This window comes from Apus apus, chromosome 1, assembly GCF_020740795.1.
Source record: "Apus apus isolate bApuApu2 chromosome 1, bApuApu2.pri.cur, whole genome shotgun sequence".
Taxonomy (NCBI): Eukaryota; Metazoa; Chordata; class Aves; order Apodiformes; family Apodidae; genus Apus; species Apus apus.
Window position 1 is genome coordinate 43,075,940 of NC_067282.1, and position 17,587 is coordinate 43,093,526.

The following is a 17,587-nucleotide window of genomic DNA, read 5'->3' on the forward strand; positions in this document are numbered from 1 at the left end:
TGGTTTTGAGGGTTGTTTGGGGGTTTTATTTTTGTTTTCTGTTGGTTAGTTATGCCTTCTGCCCAACACTATTCTGAATATTGGTTTTCTCTTTGGGAGAAACCTGTAGATTAGACTTGAGATATGAGGAAGTTGGCAGAGATGGACCACCCAGGGAGGAGTCGGAAAAGAGCGTGAGGAAATGGATAATGTGAGTGTCCGGTGACTGGCCGGAGCTAATGCACATTTCTAGAAGTGCTTGTTTTTGTTTTGATAAGGGATTTAATAGTGTGGAAGCAGAATGGGTGAGATCAGCAAGGAAGCACCATGCTCAAGAGGCAGCATGAAAGGAGGGGCTCTGAGGCAGTGGATGGGGACATGTTCCCATGAAGGGTGTTGGCCAGCTGTGTTCCCTCCCTGCCTTTCCCCTCTTGGGCATATCTTCTCCACCCTTCAGCCCCTTCGTTAGTAGGTGAGGGCACAGGGTGGGGACAGGCTGCTCTGTCATCAGGACCCACAGAGCTCCTTGCTGCCAGCCAAGGGTTTTGTAGAGGCATGGAGGAGAGGTTTCTGCTCAGTTTCAAACCTGACTCTCTCTGTATGTTACAAATTAAGTGGCATTGGGTCAGGTCGATGTGTTGCTATGGAAAATGTGTGCTTTTTATAGTAAAATAAAAAGGTGCATTTCAAAAAGCTGCTCTTGAACTCTGCAGCCATAATCTGTCCATTTTATTCCCAGCAATCTCTGCAGTGAACAGTGGCTCTCAGGGTTGAATATCAGTTCACTAAGAATCCAAGTGCTGGAGGAATGTCCTCATGTTTCTGTACCCATGTGGCAGCTCCATCTTCCACTGGAGCCTTTCTATTCTCAGCAGCACATGGGAATTCAGTGAGATCAAATAACAGCAATATTAATAGCAATTGAGTAGGTGGCCAAAGAGGTTGAAATGTAGCACAGGCCCACTGCTAGTTGGACAGCCAGTGTTTGTCTCCTGTGCAGCATACCTTGGCGGGGGTGGAGAATCCTTCAAACCCTCTGACATCCTCCTCAAAAGCGTAAGTGTGAAGCTGGTTGGTGTCCGGGTAGAGTGTCAGGAGCTTGGGAGAGGGCTTGTTATGCAGCCTGATGACCCACTATGGCTCCCAGGCTGGGGGCATGGCTTTTCCAAGTCCTTCAAAGGGCATATGGGAGGCACAACCTCTTAGTGGATAGAAGCTCAAATGAAGAGTACCGACACTTCTTTTTAAACAGAATTCTGTTCAAGTCCTGTGTTCATGAGATCTGTAGTACAGAGGAAGGGACAGAAAATAGATATCTTTGGCAGCTGTTGGGGTTTCTGAGCTATTCGTCACCAAGGGAAGGGTTTGGCACTGGGCAGGGTGCATTTGTCACTGGCACATTCCTTTCTATCAGTAGGAGTGTCTCTATCCCTTCTTTCTCCCCGTAAATGGATCAGGTTTTGTTCTATCTCTTTGGACATGACCATGTGGCCTCTTCTAGCAGAGAACTCTAATTTAGAGAAGTGAGATTATCTGATCTAGCTTTTTTTTTTTTAAAAAAAACATAGCTTGGTATCTGTATTTTAAATATGTTTCTATATAAGAAACAGACCATCAGAAAGCCATGCTTTGTGAACAGGATGCTGTAAAATAATCTTCCAGAATTTTGTTCCAACTTCTGGTATCGTGGATTTTGTCTTGAGCTCCACACTCCATGTTCTCCTTGGAAAAAAATAACAAAGTACAGTGTCGAATTGGATGTGAAATCATGAATTGATTGTTGTTGTAATTTAGTATGTGTTAGGATGTGGGGGAACGAAATAATATAATGTGTTAGGAAAACAAAATCCAAACTACAGGGTGTATTTCTTAAAAGTCTTGAAATGAGTCAACCTAAACATCGCTACTTAGAATGCACTGCTCTTTTGTAAGGAGGCACTGAGGAGTTGTATGTTTAAGGGTCAGCATTGCCAGTGGATATATTTTATAATTGGTTAAAGTCAATTTTATGATTTCTTAAAGTATTGCAGTCTGCTAGCTACTGTAAGGTGTGTGTGTGTGTATATATATATATATTCCCCCCCCCCCCCAATTTTTAAACACCTCAGAGTGCATTGAAATAATACTAGAAAACTTAACTTTTCCTGTCAGTCTACTCACTAGCAAGTGGCAGGAGATGAAGAGGAAGATGAAGGGGAAGCACAGAGTGTCTCAAGTGTGGGGCAGGGATTTCCCTCTCCAAGCCCCTGCCTGCTCCTCTGCCTCCACTGCCGTGCTGGCGCAGTCGCCTGTATGAGCATGCTATTAAAACAGGTCAGCAAGTTAATTTGAGGTTTGAAAATGGGTATGAGGAAAAACCCAAACAGAAGAATGGGCACAGACCTCTGCTCCTGATGCACGACGTGGAACCGCAGCATGATTCAGAGCTGTGTTGGCATAACCACGGGGGCAGCAAACAGGAGCAGCTGGAAAGGAAAGGGAGACCAGGAAATCCTTAAGCTAAAGCTGCTGCCAAAGCCTTTGTGTTTTCAGGCTGGAGCCTCGGTGACTAATTTTGCTATTTAACCTTGAGCAAACAGTGGAGCTGAGAATAAATTCCCTCCGCTGCGGCTGAGCTGGCTGATCTGCCGTGTCACTTTGCTTGATTCTTGTAGAGTGGTCCTCGTTACAGAAACATCTGTCAGTCCATGTTGGCTGGGCCTAAGTGATGTTTGGGAATATGCGTTGCCTTCGAACGTAACAGAGGTATTTTCACTCTAAGCATATCTCCTACTAGAAAGTGAGAGCTATTTCTGTCCCATTTGTCTTTTTTATTTTATTTTTTTTTTCTGTTTGCTGAAGGATTGCCGTAGATGAGATGATTTGCACAGAAGGTATTATTTCTCCATGGGTGGTTATTTCACATCTTTTTGCATCAGTTTTCGACTTGGAACCGTGCAGATGTGTTTCATAATTATTGTAATCACTCCCACATATTGTTATGTCATGGCCTTTAGACTTTCATGCTGCATTTGATAGATATTTTCCAGGATAGCTAATCTTCAGGTTGTATATCAACTTTTTTTGAAACCACTGTCAACAATTAAGGTTCACGCTTTGTGAATTAAAGTTGCACTTTTAAAATTTTGACAGTTTTGAGTTGGAGTTTGACATTAGGTTTAGATTAGGTAATGCAGAGAGTTGGCGTTGCTTTTCTTTTAAACTTCAGAATGAATGCTGCAGTTCTGAGACTGTGGCAGGAGCACATGAAGTATTCAGAATAAATTTATTTTCTCCAGGACCTTAACTGCTGTCCTTAGCAGCTTCCTTGGCTTAGTTCAGACATGTTTAGTGAAGTTGCACTGTTAGTGAATGGAGATATAAAAAAACTCTGGGAGGACAGAGAAGGTAATGTTTGAATGACATGAAGTGGTTTATTAAGTGGTATTGCATGGTCTTTAGGATAGAAACCCACTCTTTTGGCAAATTGTTGCAGCCTTGATTGTGCCCTCCTGAGCAGATCTTCAGCCTGCTTACAACTTACAGCATAATGGCGTTAGTTTATTCAAGCCAGAAATTACATTACACAGTATATGGTATATAGTCTGCACCAACAGGGGCTCTATGATGATTTTGGATGAGAATATCAAAAAAGCAGACTTCTTTCACAGTTGCCAAATGTAGGACTGGCATTTGTTTGCATTGATGAAGATACTTCAGCAAGTGCATAACCCCTTCAGTTCCTAGAATAGCTTTCCTAGGACAAATGCCTTTACAAGCAGTGCTGTGTGTGCACATAAGTGCTGCAGACTGTGTACAAAATAAGGTTATAATGGTCCAAGAGTGTTTAAAAAGCTTAAGTTCTTGCACTCTAGCTTCTAACTGATTTCTTTAAATCCAGTGTGAGAAACGGAGGTTTTCAGCCTAAAGTATTTTGAACCAGACATGAGAAGGGGAGTGGAGGCCAGAGTAGGAGCCTGCTGTCGTGTAGCAACAGAGAAGGTGGGGTCCTGCCTCCTCGCACAGCAGCAAGGAACGTGCTGTGCTTGAAGCTGATGCATCTGTCTTGCCCCCTGCTATAAAATGTAGCTGTTTGGAGCTATACTCAAGACTGCAGTTGAACTCTTTGCACAGCACTGCATAGTATTTACATCTTGAAAACATTTTATGAAGGAGAACTTCTATTTAATACACATTGTTTCTTTTTGTGTTTTCATTTACTATTTACACATTCTAGGACAATACATTAATAGAATCCTCCTCTTCTTCTTCCCCCCTCCTCCCCCTTAAGGACCATCAAAGAATGAATATATGTCTACAAAGATGAGGAACTGATTGCTCTAGATTAGCAAGCGTTCTCTTATTTTGTTTTTTCCTTCTGCTCAGACTACATCTGTCATGAAAAGTTGCTTAAAGGATTTAAAGACCAATATATGTAGTTAAGAGAAGGAGAGTAGTAATACAGGTGAAGAAACCTTGGTCACGAAGAGTAAACAGCTTGTCCATTTGCTTCCGTTGTTGTCTGAGCAAACACGTGAGTGGAGGTTGTCTCTGGTCTGAGAATTTCTCACTCCAGTGTGTGAAAGATTTTCCTGGTGCATTTTGGGTCTCAACTGTGCTCATTTGTTTACGTGAATGTCTTAAGTTTTGCATTGTTTATAGGCCACATATGCAGACCTAGTTTATTTGTGGTTATTCAAGTACAGGAAATATATTAAAACATGGAAACAGGTGAATTTTCCTCCTGCTGCAAATGATTGACCTAAATGATCCCAGAGAACTCATGGTAAGCAGGAAGTCAGGACCACTGCGTTCAATCATGTAGCTCTGCTCTACATGAGGGTTGGCAAGCTCTTGGATACAGGGTCCAGATGACTAAGGGCAGAGTTCTTCACTGCTTGCTAGACCTGTCTCTAGTCAATACTCTAGGTCATGGCCATCGTGTGTCCTGCAGCATGGACACCAAAAAAGAAGTACCATGCACTGAAGAAAAAGAAGAGGAAAACTTTTTCAATAAATAGTCCCCCGGAAAAAACAACAACGATGTTTACATTAAAGGAGAAGGGAGCCTCCTTGTCTGTGAGGAAGGAGTTGCTGACTACAAAGCTAGTAGCATCTCTGACATGATATTAAGGGAGCTGTAGGTGGGGATTGCGCAGATGGGATCCATCTCAGGATATTCTGTTCCTGCCAGCCTGATTTCTTTACGATGTGGGGGGCAGGTGTGGCAATTACAGCCGCACAGAGTGGGAGTGGGCACTGTCAAACTAAGAAGAGAGAGGAGGGGACAGTCTGTGTTCCTGCCCGTTGTCATGTCACATCCAGTATTGTATTTCTGTGAAGAGAGCTGTCTATGCTACCTAGGTCCTATCATCATTTTGCTAGCTCATATAACTGTCCCCTGAACAGTTTATTCTACCTTTTCCTTGCAACTTTTGAGTAGCTTGTTTCTAGACAGCCAGAAACAGGATAGGTGCCCTGGTGCATCGTGGGTCTGACCTCTTATAGGACCTTTCTTCTGCCAAATGTTAATTATCTGCTATTTCATTCAAACCCCTTCACCATGCTGTTTCTGAAGCTTGCCACTGAACAAGCCCCAAACCAACAGCATCTGGGGCAGGTAAAAAGTTGTTTGGGTGTATTTATGCCATTTGCCCTTCCATAAGGGATGGCAATGCAGGTGGAAGGGTTGTGCAGCTGCTGTCTCTGCTCCAGCCTGGAATATGTATGCCTGAGGACTCAGCTAGTAGTACTCCACTTTTAGGAGGCTCCCATTCAAAAGTTTCTTCTTGTTGCTGTTAAAATGAGTGGGAAGAGAAGAGGACCACTCTGAGTGTGAGTTGGTGCACTTCCAAGCTGTGCCACAAGTTAGCTGAATATATTTAAAAAGGTTGCTAATGTTAGTGATTGCTTTTTTTTTTTTTTTTTAAGCGTGTATCTTATGTAAAGGCAAACCAAATTCCTTCTTGCAGCCCTACAACATCTCTCTCCAGATGTCCCAGTTGCACTTGCTCATTTTGTGACTTAAAAAGTCTCTTTAGGCTGAAGCATTCTCTGCGTCTGAGGCAAATACTTTGGAAAGTATAATAAGATCAGGAAAGAAAGTAACAAGTGAATCTGCTTTCATATGGAACTAAAGATCTTCCTGGCTAATACAGGCTATATTTCCCAAAGTCATGAGCTTGTTTTCCACGTTTATTTTGTTGGTAACTAAAAGCCTTAGCTAATTAAAAAAGCCTAGAGCCTTTCTGAGTTTTTAAATCAGAAACTATAGCAAATCAGCTAGTTTCTTACTTTATATGCAATGATTGAAATAATATGGAGTTCTGCCTGTGGATTCAAAGCAAATTGATTGTTACTTCTTTTGGAACAGTCATAGCTCCATGTTTTATAGCAGCCTCTGATTATATTTGAAACCTTTTAAATCTTGAATAATTATTAAATATTGGTCAGAGATTTTAAGTTTTTGTTTTCTTTTCTTTCTTTCATTCCCTGCCCTGCTTCAGACCAGAGGAGACCAACAGAAGAGTGAAAAATGTAAGACACACTTTCTTTTCTGAAATAATTTCACACTAATTCTGCTTAAATATTTTAAAAATATTTCAGTTTATGGCACTATCATGTTGACCTTATTCTTCAGCCATTCTTTTATCTGATGCAAATCAGTGACATCTTATGATGAAGTCTACATAGCTTACTTTCCGAAATACCTGTGATAATTAGAAAGGGTACTTGTATCTGCTTACTTACTTGAGTCTCCTTCTCTGGAGACTTTCAAGACCTGTCTGGATGCCTTTCTGAGTGATCTGCCCTAGTTTTTGGTCCTGCTCTGGCAGGGGGTTTGGACTTGATGATCTTTGGAGGTCTGTTCCAACCCCTAACACTCTGTGATCCAGTGATAGATGAGATGCATCATAACACTCTTTAATTGCTTTTGATGGAGATCCTAGCTAATGCTGTAGACAAGATTTTACACTTCATTGTGTAAAACATCTCAGTATTCTGAGATGCTTTTATACTGGCACATGGTTTGAGATGAAAGTAATGATCTTTATATTTGATTTTTTATTTGCTGTTGTTTTTTTTTTTTAAGGTTTTGATAACACTATACTGGCTTGGGAGAAAAGCTCAAAGTAACCCTCATTATAATGGTCCATACCTCAACCTTAAAGCATTTGAGAAGTTATTAGGGCAAGCATTGACTAAGGTAAGGAATCCAAAAAGAACAATAAACATATACCCTGAATTTTGGAGTTTACTATACATTACAGTATCAACTCTAAAAAACCTCTTGGGGTTTAAATTTATTCTTAGTTTGGACAACATGTTCATTTGTTTTGTTTGTTTTGCTTGCTATCAAAGTCCATGCAAAAGGAATGATTTTTATCCTGCACTGTTTCTTCTGCTATCCATGTAATCACGAAATTCAGAATCCACCTGCTCTTATTGATGTGGTAGACTGTGAGAAACCTTGTCTTGATTCCATTTGGCTAAGATAAGAGAAATTTAAGACCTTTTGTTCAATCTCCTATACAAGGTCTTGCACATGTTGTTTTTAAGGGTTTGCAGTACTGTTTGGTAAAGTCCCTTTGTGCACTCAAAATGCATTTTCAAAAATTTTGAGCAAAAACTCTCAAGTTGTTCTGGCAACTTATATTATTGCAAAACTTAACTCTTATAGGCACTTGAAGAGTCCAGCCATCTGAACAGAAGTGGCAGAGATAGTGGGTACGGTGATATTTGGTACGTTGACCGGGGAGAGCCCTTTTCATCTTCTGCTAGCCATAAAAGAGACGATTCCTTCGATAGCTTGGACTCTCTTGGTTCAAGATCCTCCGCAAGCTTTTCTTCAGATATAACCTTGAAAGGTGGCAGTGAAGGTATGTTTTTTCCTCTTTTAAACCTTCTGTTGACACGTGTCTTACGACTGTGACGGAAGACAATGTATGGACCTAGTACTTCAGGCGCCCAGTAATTACATTGGCTTGAAAAGCAACTCTAGTTTTGCAACTGCCAGGGTTGTGTTTTGCTTAGGCAAATATTGACCTTTAACAGTTGGTAGAAACAAAACAATGTGCACGTGAATTTTCCTAGGAAGGTTGCTGAGACTCTTGCTCTCACAGCCACGTTAGGGTGTGTGTATGTGTAGAGTATTTTCCCATCATTTAGGAAGGGAAATTGCTAGAATTCAGATCCTAATGAGATCACCTGAAATTCAACAGTTGCAAAAGTCTCTTGCTCTATTCCTAGTGTGGATTGAAAAATCTCTGTTTCTTCACTCCATTTGTCAATATTCAATATTCATTAGGGTTTTTTCTGCCTAGGTTAAAAACGGAATAGTAGTTGTTATTTTTGTCATGGAAAGAAAGGTAACAAGAAGAAAGGTTGTGACATTTGATCCCTAAAAGTGTACTCTAACCTATATCTCTCTCCCAGTTTTAAAATTAATACAAACTTGTAGTCCAACCTAAAGTTATAAAAATTGCAAGCTTTTGGATTTTGTTCCATGTGAATAACAAAATCATTTGGCCAGGAATAGATGGAGGATTTTAGATCTGAGCAAAGCAACACGTAGCCATGCTATGTGTGTAACATACCCTGGGCTTCTGCTGGGCATTAATATGGTGAGATGAGCATGTTGATACAGTATTTGCTGATAACTTGGCTTTGTTAGTAAATTTGAGTGGCAAATACAATATTAATTAAAAACTTGTGTGCTGTTTTACCTCTTTGATCTAGAGTTTAGTAGTTCCTGCAGGAAGCAGTGATAGTGAAAGAATGGAACAAATGTAGCAGAGGCATGCAAACAAACCTCAAGCTTAATGAACCTTATCACAGCTTTCCTGTTATATTTCTAAAAATACTTCCCTTACTGTTCTGTCAGTAGCTCACCCAATTTACAGACAAAATATGGAATTAAATTGATTTTAGAACACTTTGGTGCAAGTTCTAGCTAGAAGTTTGTGTCTAGAGAATAATGTTCCCGCCTTTCTCCCCCCCCCCCCCTTTTTTTTTTTATTCCCTAAGGTTGCGACAGTGACACAGACTCAGAACTGCCCTTCAAGATGCACGACTCCCACAAAGATGACAGGTCTTACCGCAGGATCTCTGTGATTGAACCGAAACCTACCGCTGACTTCAACCGCTTCTTACCCAACAAAAACAAGCAGACGGCATATGTGCCGGCGCCCTTAAGGAAGAGGAGGACAGAAAAGAATGAGGACAACAGGAGGAGCTGGGCAAGTCCTGTCTTCACCGAGTCAGATGGAACTTTTTCAAGGTACTGCAGTCTTCGTGAAGAAGACTTTAGGATTTTTTAAAAAATAAATTATTTCTTCAGTAGTTAAAGAAAAGCTGCTGTTGCTGCAATACAAAGTACAATATTTGAGTTTCCATGTTTTAAGGCGGGGGGATGTTTATGTGTGGCTGTGAGGTTATTTTCTTCATTTTGCTTTTGTTGTTTTGCTTTGTTCCCTGTAGCTAATTTTCTGGTGTTTGAGTAATGTTTTGAGGCTGGTCACACTCCAAACAGAGGAGATTTAAATTATCTTAAGTACAAATTCAAGCGAGATAGGCCTACAGTTTGCTTTCTCATTAAAGCCTTCCAAAATACGGTGGTGAATTTTGGTTGTCAGGCTTCTTGGAGCATACTCGTGAACTTAGTGGGCAGTTCTTGGGTTTCATCATTGCCTTCATGACTTCACTGTCTTCATTCTGTTCCTGTTTTGGTCAACCTCAGTGGACGTGAAAGGAATCCCATAGCTTCCTGCCAAAATAGCAGAGCAGAGTGTGGGCTCACAAATCCAGTTTCCCTCCAGATGATTTATGAGTATGACAGTGGCTCTGATTCAGAAGACGAAAGAAGGCTGCCCGACATGGTTATGGATGACTTAGCAAAACGTAGATTTCTAGTCAAAAAGAGCCCTGTAAGCTCTGCTGCACCTGGACATCATTTCGTGTTGCGCAATGACTCTCCTAAATCTTGCTCACAAGGAAGTTATCCAGCTGGTCCACTAGCTGCAATGCTTGAACCACTGAGGTCAGAGATACTAATCCAAGATCCAGTAACTATTATATTACCTAAACTGCAGTCAAAAAATAACTCCATAAAGTTAGTCTTCTAATTAGCATTTTAACACGGCTGATAAATTGTTATGCCTTTGCTATCAAGCTTTGTATTTTTGTCAGAGGTGATAGGATGCTGATATAACCATTTAACCTTCTTTTTTTTTTTTAATATATATTGTTATTATTTCTGGTGCTGCAGTGATGGAATTGAAAACTAATTTGCTTCATTCATGAGGCTGAACTCTTGAGCCAAAAAGCATGTCTTTTTGCATTCTTTATGTCAAGTTGCTCCTAAAATATCTTAACTGATTGGGTATTTTGAACAGTAACCAGAGGAGGCAGAGGCAGTTGGATACTAAAGAGGAAAACAAACCAAGAGTTAACATTCCTTCAGAATTATCTGGGTATTTTGATGAGGATGAGGAAGAAGAAATAGGCATCCCAAACATTGAAAAAGATGATCTCTATTTTCGCAAGCTAAGTTCTTCAGCATCAAATACAGTGGTTGCTTATGACAAATTTCTTCCTAAGTTTTGGACTCCAGAAGAAGAATTGCTTTGGAAAAAAATCAGGAAATCTTCTTTCAAACCCTGGTATAAAGAGATACAAGGGTTCAGGTGCGTTTTCATGCATGCCCCTGTTTCTCTTCTGTGTGCAAAAACCTATCAATAAAGTGTAGTCATATGACTTTATTTTTCATTTTTATTGCCAGTATAGCAGCAGGATATGTTTTCTATATTTTCTTTCTTTTTACTTTTTTTAAAAAATAATTGAAATATTGTTTTCATTGCACTGTTACACTGTTGCCAGTATGCATTTTACTCATGGAGCACACTTCACCATAGCTTTTTTTCTTTCCCTCTGCTCATTTTTTTACTGTCACGCTGCACAGTAGAAAGAAATCAGATTCTGAGGATGAGGAGTTTGCATACAAACAAAGCTCTGCCATAGTTGCTCAACCAAGACCAAGTTTTGACTGGAACAGCAGTTGCAGAAGGGATCAGAGCTATAAGCCAACTGCTGAATATGTGGGAAGCTCATTGTCACAGATTGCAGAAGGAAAAATCTTGGAGGCTTCTGAGCAGCCCAGGTTGATAAAACTGCATGAACTGTACTCTTGCTGCATCAAAAAGAAATGGCTGGATGTGCAACGCTAAATGAAATTAAACTTCATCCTGTGATATTTTGCTTTTTTAGGTTATTACTATTTTGTTGGGGTTTTGTTTTGCCTTTTTTCTTTTTTTTTTCTTAAATGTACCCATAAGTTGCTGGTCTTCTGAAACTTGTAAATGTAGAAGCATAACATGCTGCATAGGGCTATTGGCTTTTGTGTGTGAGCATGTAAGCGTGCTGAGTCTGAGCAGGTTAGTCTGCCTTGATACCTTTACATTGGTTGACGTGTGCTGGTGAATGCCAAGTGGTGTAGTTGTTCTGCTTGGGATACTGCAAGTCTAAACCAAAAGTTTATCGCAGTACATTGTGATCTGCTTGTCTTTTGCTAGTTAACAATATTTTTTACTTCCCTCCTTTTGTTTTATATGCTTCAGTCAGTTTTCGTTACTTCAGGCCCTGCAAAAATACTCTGACTACTTGTCTTCTGAAGTGCAGACCAAAATTGATCCTACTTCTGGCCCTAGGCTCATAAAATGTAGAAAGAATATTTCCTTTGTACCAGGAGGCAAGGAAGGAGATGCAGAAAATGGGTATCTGTACCCAGATTTAGAAAACGATGACTTGTTTGTTCGGAAAACTGGGGCTTTCCATGTGAATCAAGTTGTTCTCCAAGACCCTCGGTATTTAAAAAAAAGTTCTGAGCAGGAGCCTCCCCTAGAAGGTGAGATAATTCTGCAACCTAGAGAGGGCCAACTTGTGATTCCAGATTTGGAAAAGGACGACATGATTTTCCGTAAAATCCTCTCTCAGAAAAAAGAGGTGCCTTTATCGGGGGCTCCAGACAAGTATCACCCAGCACTTTTTCCTGATCCATGGAGTCTTCCAGAGGAGATCCGCTCCAAGTTTCTATGTCTACTTGAAAAAAGTACAACACCAGAGGAAAGGAAGAGCAATGGCAGAGTGTTTTCACCGTCTTCCCGCCACAAGAAGGACGATATGCTGACCCGTAAGATTGAATCTTGGAAGGTGGGAAGCAATGTCCAGCCAGTAAATTTCATCCCGGGTCCATGCAGTGAAGAAGACTGGAAGAAGTGGGAAGCCATCAGGGAGGCCAGCAAAGTTAGACACAAGAAACGGCAGATGGTGGAGAGGTCAGGTTGTGTCCTGCACGGATTGTGCTTGAGTGCAGCTGAACCCTTCCCATTCAGAAAAGCATCGTCTTGTGCTGAACCTTTTGTAGAGTGCCAATCTGCTCTTTGTTCGTGGCGCCCTGGACAAGCTTTTTATTTGCTTTGAATAGAAGCTCATGACTGCAATACCATATTTTCAATAACAAAAAAATTACAAAGCTTCCTAGTTTTAGGCTGCCATTTTAGAGAAAATATTTTACCGTTCCTTCAGGCTCAGAGTTTTACATAAGTTTCTTTCTATGGTTTAACAAGAATACTGATTATTCAAAAGACTGGAAGCTAGAAATATTTTCCTTCTCTCCCCAGTATAATTGGTAAAAACATTTTAAAAACGTGTTAATGCTTTAATGGCAAATTCTGGAAATGGGCATTCTGATATTATTGCTTGCACCTAAGTCTGAAAATGCTTGTAAACTTTCCTGCCACAGTTTTGAGATTATTAGACAAGGTGGAGAAACATAGTAGTGCTGTTTTGCCCACTCAGTGTCACAGTCCATGCAAGGTGTGTGTCCAAGTAATATTAAATTCCACTGTGACAAATTTTATTCTACTAGTATTTTTTCCCTGCTTTCATACAGCCTTGATTAATACTTCATCCTAATCCCTTTCAGGTGTAATCAAAATTTCTCTTCCTTGACTGAATACTTTTAACTACTTTCTAGTTCTCCTTTGGTTTTTATACTTACTGGGGGTGAGTGGCATTTCCAGTGTTTCCTTAGGTCTGAAAATACGGCATTGCAAGTTGCAGTTGTCCCAGCTGTTCATCCTTACTTTGTGACTAAGACACTTCCATGTTCCAGTGGATACTTTGATGTCGCTGCATTATTTTTTTTTAAGCCTAATACTGTTAACAAAGAGCAAGCTTCACTGAGGAATATTTCTGAAGTGCTTGAAACGATTTCACATTTTACAAATTAATTCAATAGATTAAAATACTCATATTCAAGAATACTAGAAGTCTTCTTGAATCACATTGGCTTAATTTGGTTCTTTGCTTAATGTGCTAAACTTATATATAGGGCCTTTTATTCTTATCCATTCCATGTATGACTTCCATTTAGTACCAGAGATAGTTGAACTAACAAGAAAACAGCCGGGCTTTTTCTTGGGATGGAAGTTGGCATTTATTTCCATTTCTTTAAATGAGTATCTTTTGTACATTGTGCTGTTCAGCAGCACCAGAATAAGTGGTGCCGAATTAATACAAAGCTCTATTCGTGCAGTATTGCTAAATCTGAAGTGTTGGAAATTTGCAGGCAGACTTGTTCTGTCAGTTTTCTGCCTGACTCACACTTCGTGCAAGTCCTGATGTGTTTTTTGACTAGTGTCAGATCTCTGATGTGCTTTTTCCATGCTGGCTGGTCCTCAGGCTTTCAGTTTGCCCTTCACTTAGTGAGAGTGCTGGTGTACTGGTGGTGTTAGAGATGTTACGAATGTCAAGACACTGAATCTTTTCTTTTTTGGTTTCTGATTTCTCAGACTCTTTCAAAAGCTTTCTGATGAGCAAGGGTAAGTTTTATAAAAGCTTGAAAAACCATAATGCTATTTTTTGTTTAAATTTTCGTGCATGCACGGTAGCTAAAAACTCGTGCTGAAGCAACTTGTGCATGCTGCTTTGTTCTGTGCTTGGGCAATTTATGTAATGAATGGAAGACTAAAAGCTATATGTCTGGCAAAGGTTCTCTCTGGAGTCTTGTTTACCCGAGTCATCAGGCATTTTGAAAATTAGCTTCAGTATTTTATTTTGCTGAAGTGACGTACTTGGTGTTCTGTACTTAAATTAGGCTTTAAAACTTTCAGAAATGTAAAGGTAAATTAGTAAATATTTTACTTTGAAGGCTGTATGGCTAGAATCTGAAAATAATTAATGACATAGTGTTTACCACGGTTGTGATTAATGTTGTGTGGTTACTTTATATACTCCAGGCTGTTGAAACCTCAGTGGCAAACTTACTGGTTGGTTCCATGTGAACTTATGCCTTGTTTATGATGTTTTGTGACTCAGAGAAGTATTTTTCTACTTGCTGTATGGTGGCATGTTAAATATTTGGTTATGCACGGTGTTTTACTTTCTTTTAAATGTACGTTTATTTATTTACCTAACTGTTTTTTACCCTGAGGTAAAACCTGGTAAATGACTGAACACTTCCAGAAGAAGTAAGAAATGTTCCAGAAGAAGTTAGATCTTAGCAGGAAGGGAGACTAAGAAGGCTCAAGTCACTAGTTAGATTTTGAAGTTAAGACTAGGATTGAAACTAACATCTTGTTCTTTGGTATGAATATACAAATATGCCCATACTTAGGGTATATTGTATTTAGGTCTAGATTTTCGTATTTTGTTGCAGGCAGATACAAATACTCAAGAAAAAGAAAAGGAAACCCTAGTCATGCAAGTTTTCTTGAACTCATCTGGAACAATTATGATACTTACGTATAGTTCAGTTACGCAAAACCATTTCTACACAAGTCATCTCACTTAACCATGAGGGAAAAGAAAAAAAGAGGAAAAGACCTGTACAAGGAAAGAGTTTCTGCAATAGTGACCAGGAGATTTTTGCTAAATTGGGCATTCTTTCCATTCAGAAAATAGACAAGCAAACAGGTATAATGAGTTAATGCCCTAGCCTTTATTTTTAGAGGCCCAAGTCCAAAGTCTTATGTTACCAACGAAAATGACTTGGGCCTCTTGGGAGGAAGTAGAGAGTCTGGTTTGTTAGTTCAGAGCTCTCTTGGTGTGTTCAGATTAGAGCAAGGCCCTAGAGCAAGGCCCTGTGCCGAATCATTTTTGTTTTAACCTTATTTTCCATTGTATCAGAGATTTGCAATATTTTCAAGTCCTGTTAGAACTTGGTTGCACCCTGCCATCACTCAGGTTTTGCTTGAATAAATACAAACAAAACTATTTAAAAAAAATTAAAATAAAACCCAGAAGCCTAGCTTTGCTTTTGTGTTGCAGCATTGAATCTTATGATGAAACACCTGCATTTCGCTTGGTATCTCTGGAGCTTCTGGTCAGCACTGGGCAAGAGTCTTGTCCTGTACCTAAATTAAAAGTCCTGTTATGTTTACCACTGCAGTGTTAAATAATAAAGGAGAAAACAGCATTGGAGGGGAAAAGGGCATGGAAAGTAGCTTTGAGGAATTTAGATTAAAGGGAACTGGTGAATAAGAGTTCATAGAGGAAACCTGTAGCTGTGATAAAGAAATTTGAGTGAAGATGCCTGTGTTTGCCATCCCAACTTGGATGGAAAGCATCAGGGGGGCTTGAGGAGACTCACGTAAGCTAATTGGGACCCATGGCATGCATGAACCGATCATTTAGCAGTGAATGGCTTTTATCTTTTAGAAATGTTCATCAATAAATGACTTGTTTTTATGATTAGCCTAAGGAAAGAAAGAACAGGAGGTGGTTCTGGGACTGTTACTGGGGAGAAGTGTAAGGATGGGAATTTGGACTCGAGGATGAACACCTTTTAGGTCAAAGAAAGGAGCAAGGTCAGTAAAGAGAGTAACAAGTTTAAACAGAAGCAGCAGCTGGGTACAAGGAGCTCAATGTGAATGATCAGCAGGGAGCTGTTAGAGAGCTGCTTATTCCCTTAACTTGATTTTAATTGCTCAAATATGCAACTACTGACTTGTGTGCTGGCACTAGAGCATGTCCCAGCCTTGCCCATTCAGCTGCCCATGTGTTTTCCTGCTCTGTTTGAAATAACATTCAAGAGTGCTCGGTTGTACTAATATAAACCTTTCTGTCTCTCAAAGGTTTCACTTGCATAATTGATGGCTAAGAAGCAATAACTCCAAGCATTGTCTTTTCTAGGAGTAAATCATTGAATGATGTCAGTGCAGAGGAGCTCCAATCATTGCGCAAAATCCGTTACGAAGAGCTACAGAAGATAAAAGAACAGTTACAAGAACAAGATCTAAAGTGGCAAGAAGTAAATACTCCTTTTCACCCCTCCTGGTGAAGGGCTGAATGTTACCTACCTTTAGTGCCCCTAGAAAACAAGCTTGGGCTTGTGTGCAGCAATTTGTGGGGCTGTCTTCTGAAACTATCCTTCTCATGCTAGAGGTTTTGAGGATATCTGTTTAATGCAAAACTTAAACTATTTTCAACATAATCATAAGTATCTGATTAATGCTTCAGGATAAGACTTTTATGTATAGTAATAAAGCCTCCAGGCTTGATTTCAGTGGACATAAAAGTTAGGGCACACTTTCATGTGCTATCTGTGAATTTGTGAATACTTCTTTTATGAAAGGATTGGAATGTCTGAATATTTGATCCTTTGGGAAATGGGAAGGAAATAATATTTCCTCGTGCAAATTCTTGAGGCTGCTAACCCCCAATAATTCAGTTTTAAATCCAGCTTGTAAACTAATGTGGTAGCTTTGCATAGCATTTTAAGGTTATCTGAAGACCTTTTTTTTATTAAAATCTGTGTTTGGCAATGGTTACCAACAAGAAGCTGAAATTAAAAACAGAGCACTAAGCAAAAAGTTCATAGTTGTTTGTTTAATGCATCTCAGTTCTGATATTCAGAATGTCCCTTAACCCAGCTCTGGTATTTCATGAAGAATATTGCCAGTTCCCACTGTGGTTTTACAGAAGTGAAGAAAATATAGAAGTGTATGTTTTCAATTTGGAATTTAAGGCGTGTTTATTCTCAAGCTAATCTATCAGTCTGTTGTACTGGTGATCTGGGAAAAAAATAATATCCCAAACTCCAAAGTCTATAGCAGAGAAATACAGATGACATCTTCATTAATTTTCAACTATGTGTCATGGAGTCAAGGAATCATGGAATTGTCAGACTTGGAAGGGACCTCTAGAGATCATGTAGTCCAACTCCCCTGCGAAGCAGGATTGCCCAGAGCACATTACTCAGGGCTGCATACAGGTGGGTCTTGAACATCTCCAGAGAAGGAGACTCCACAGCCTCACTGGGCAGCCTGTTCCAGTGCTCTGTCACACTCAGAGTAAAGAACTATTTCCTCATATTTAAATTGAACTTCCTATGTTCCAACTTGTGCTGATTGCCCCTTGTCCTGTCACTGAGAACTACTGAAAGAGTCTGGCTCCATCCTCCTTGGACGAAGTATTCTAGAAGAAAATTGATAATGTCAAGGAGGAGAAAAAAAAAAAAAGGACAAAACATATACTTTTTCACTCCAAGTGCAATAATTAAAATTGTTAACTTTAACAGGCAGCAAGCCTGTAACCCTGTCTGAAATACGAGAACCCATTTGTCATTTAG

General features: G+C 39.8%; 1 protein-coding gene across 11 annotated transcripts in view; it reads left to right on the forward strand.

Annotated features, from left to right (window-relative positions):
• Positions 1-17,587, forward strand: part of LMO7 (LIM domain 7) — a 75,645-nt gene that overhangs the window by 21,540 nt on the left and 36,518 nt on the right. For 7 of the 11 annotated variants that reach the window (XM_051615467.1, XM_051615482.1, XM_051615476.1 and 4 more), the window contains 10 exons: positions 6,465-6,495; positions 7,052-7,165; positions 7,640-7,838; positions 8,986-9,238; positions 9,698-9,997; positions 10,353-10,643; positions 10,919-11,116; positions 11,574-12,290; positions 13,809-13,838; positions 16,150-16,267. In XM_051615467.1, the coding sequence (XP_051471427.1) occupies positions 9,024-9,238; positions 9,698-9,997; positions 10,353-10,643; positions 10,919-11,116; positions 11,574-12,290; positions 13,809-13,838; positions 16,150-16,267 (1,869 nt within the window). In that variant the 5' untranslated portion in view covers positions 6,465-6,495; positions 7,052-7,165; positions 7,640-7,838; positions 8,986-9,023. Of the gene's footprint in view, positions 1-1,002; positions 1,036-6,464; positions 6,496-7,051; positions 7,166-7,639; positions 7,839-8,985; positions 9,239-9,697; positions 9,998-10,352; positions 10,644-10,918; positions 11,117-11,573; positions 12,291-13,808; positions 13,839-16,149; positions 16,268-17,587 lie in introns of those variants that run through there. The other 4 variants (XM_051615509.1, XM_051615458.1, XM_051615535.1 and 1 more) reach the window with 4 other exon arrangements.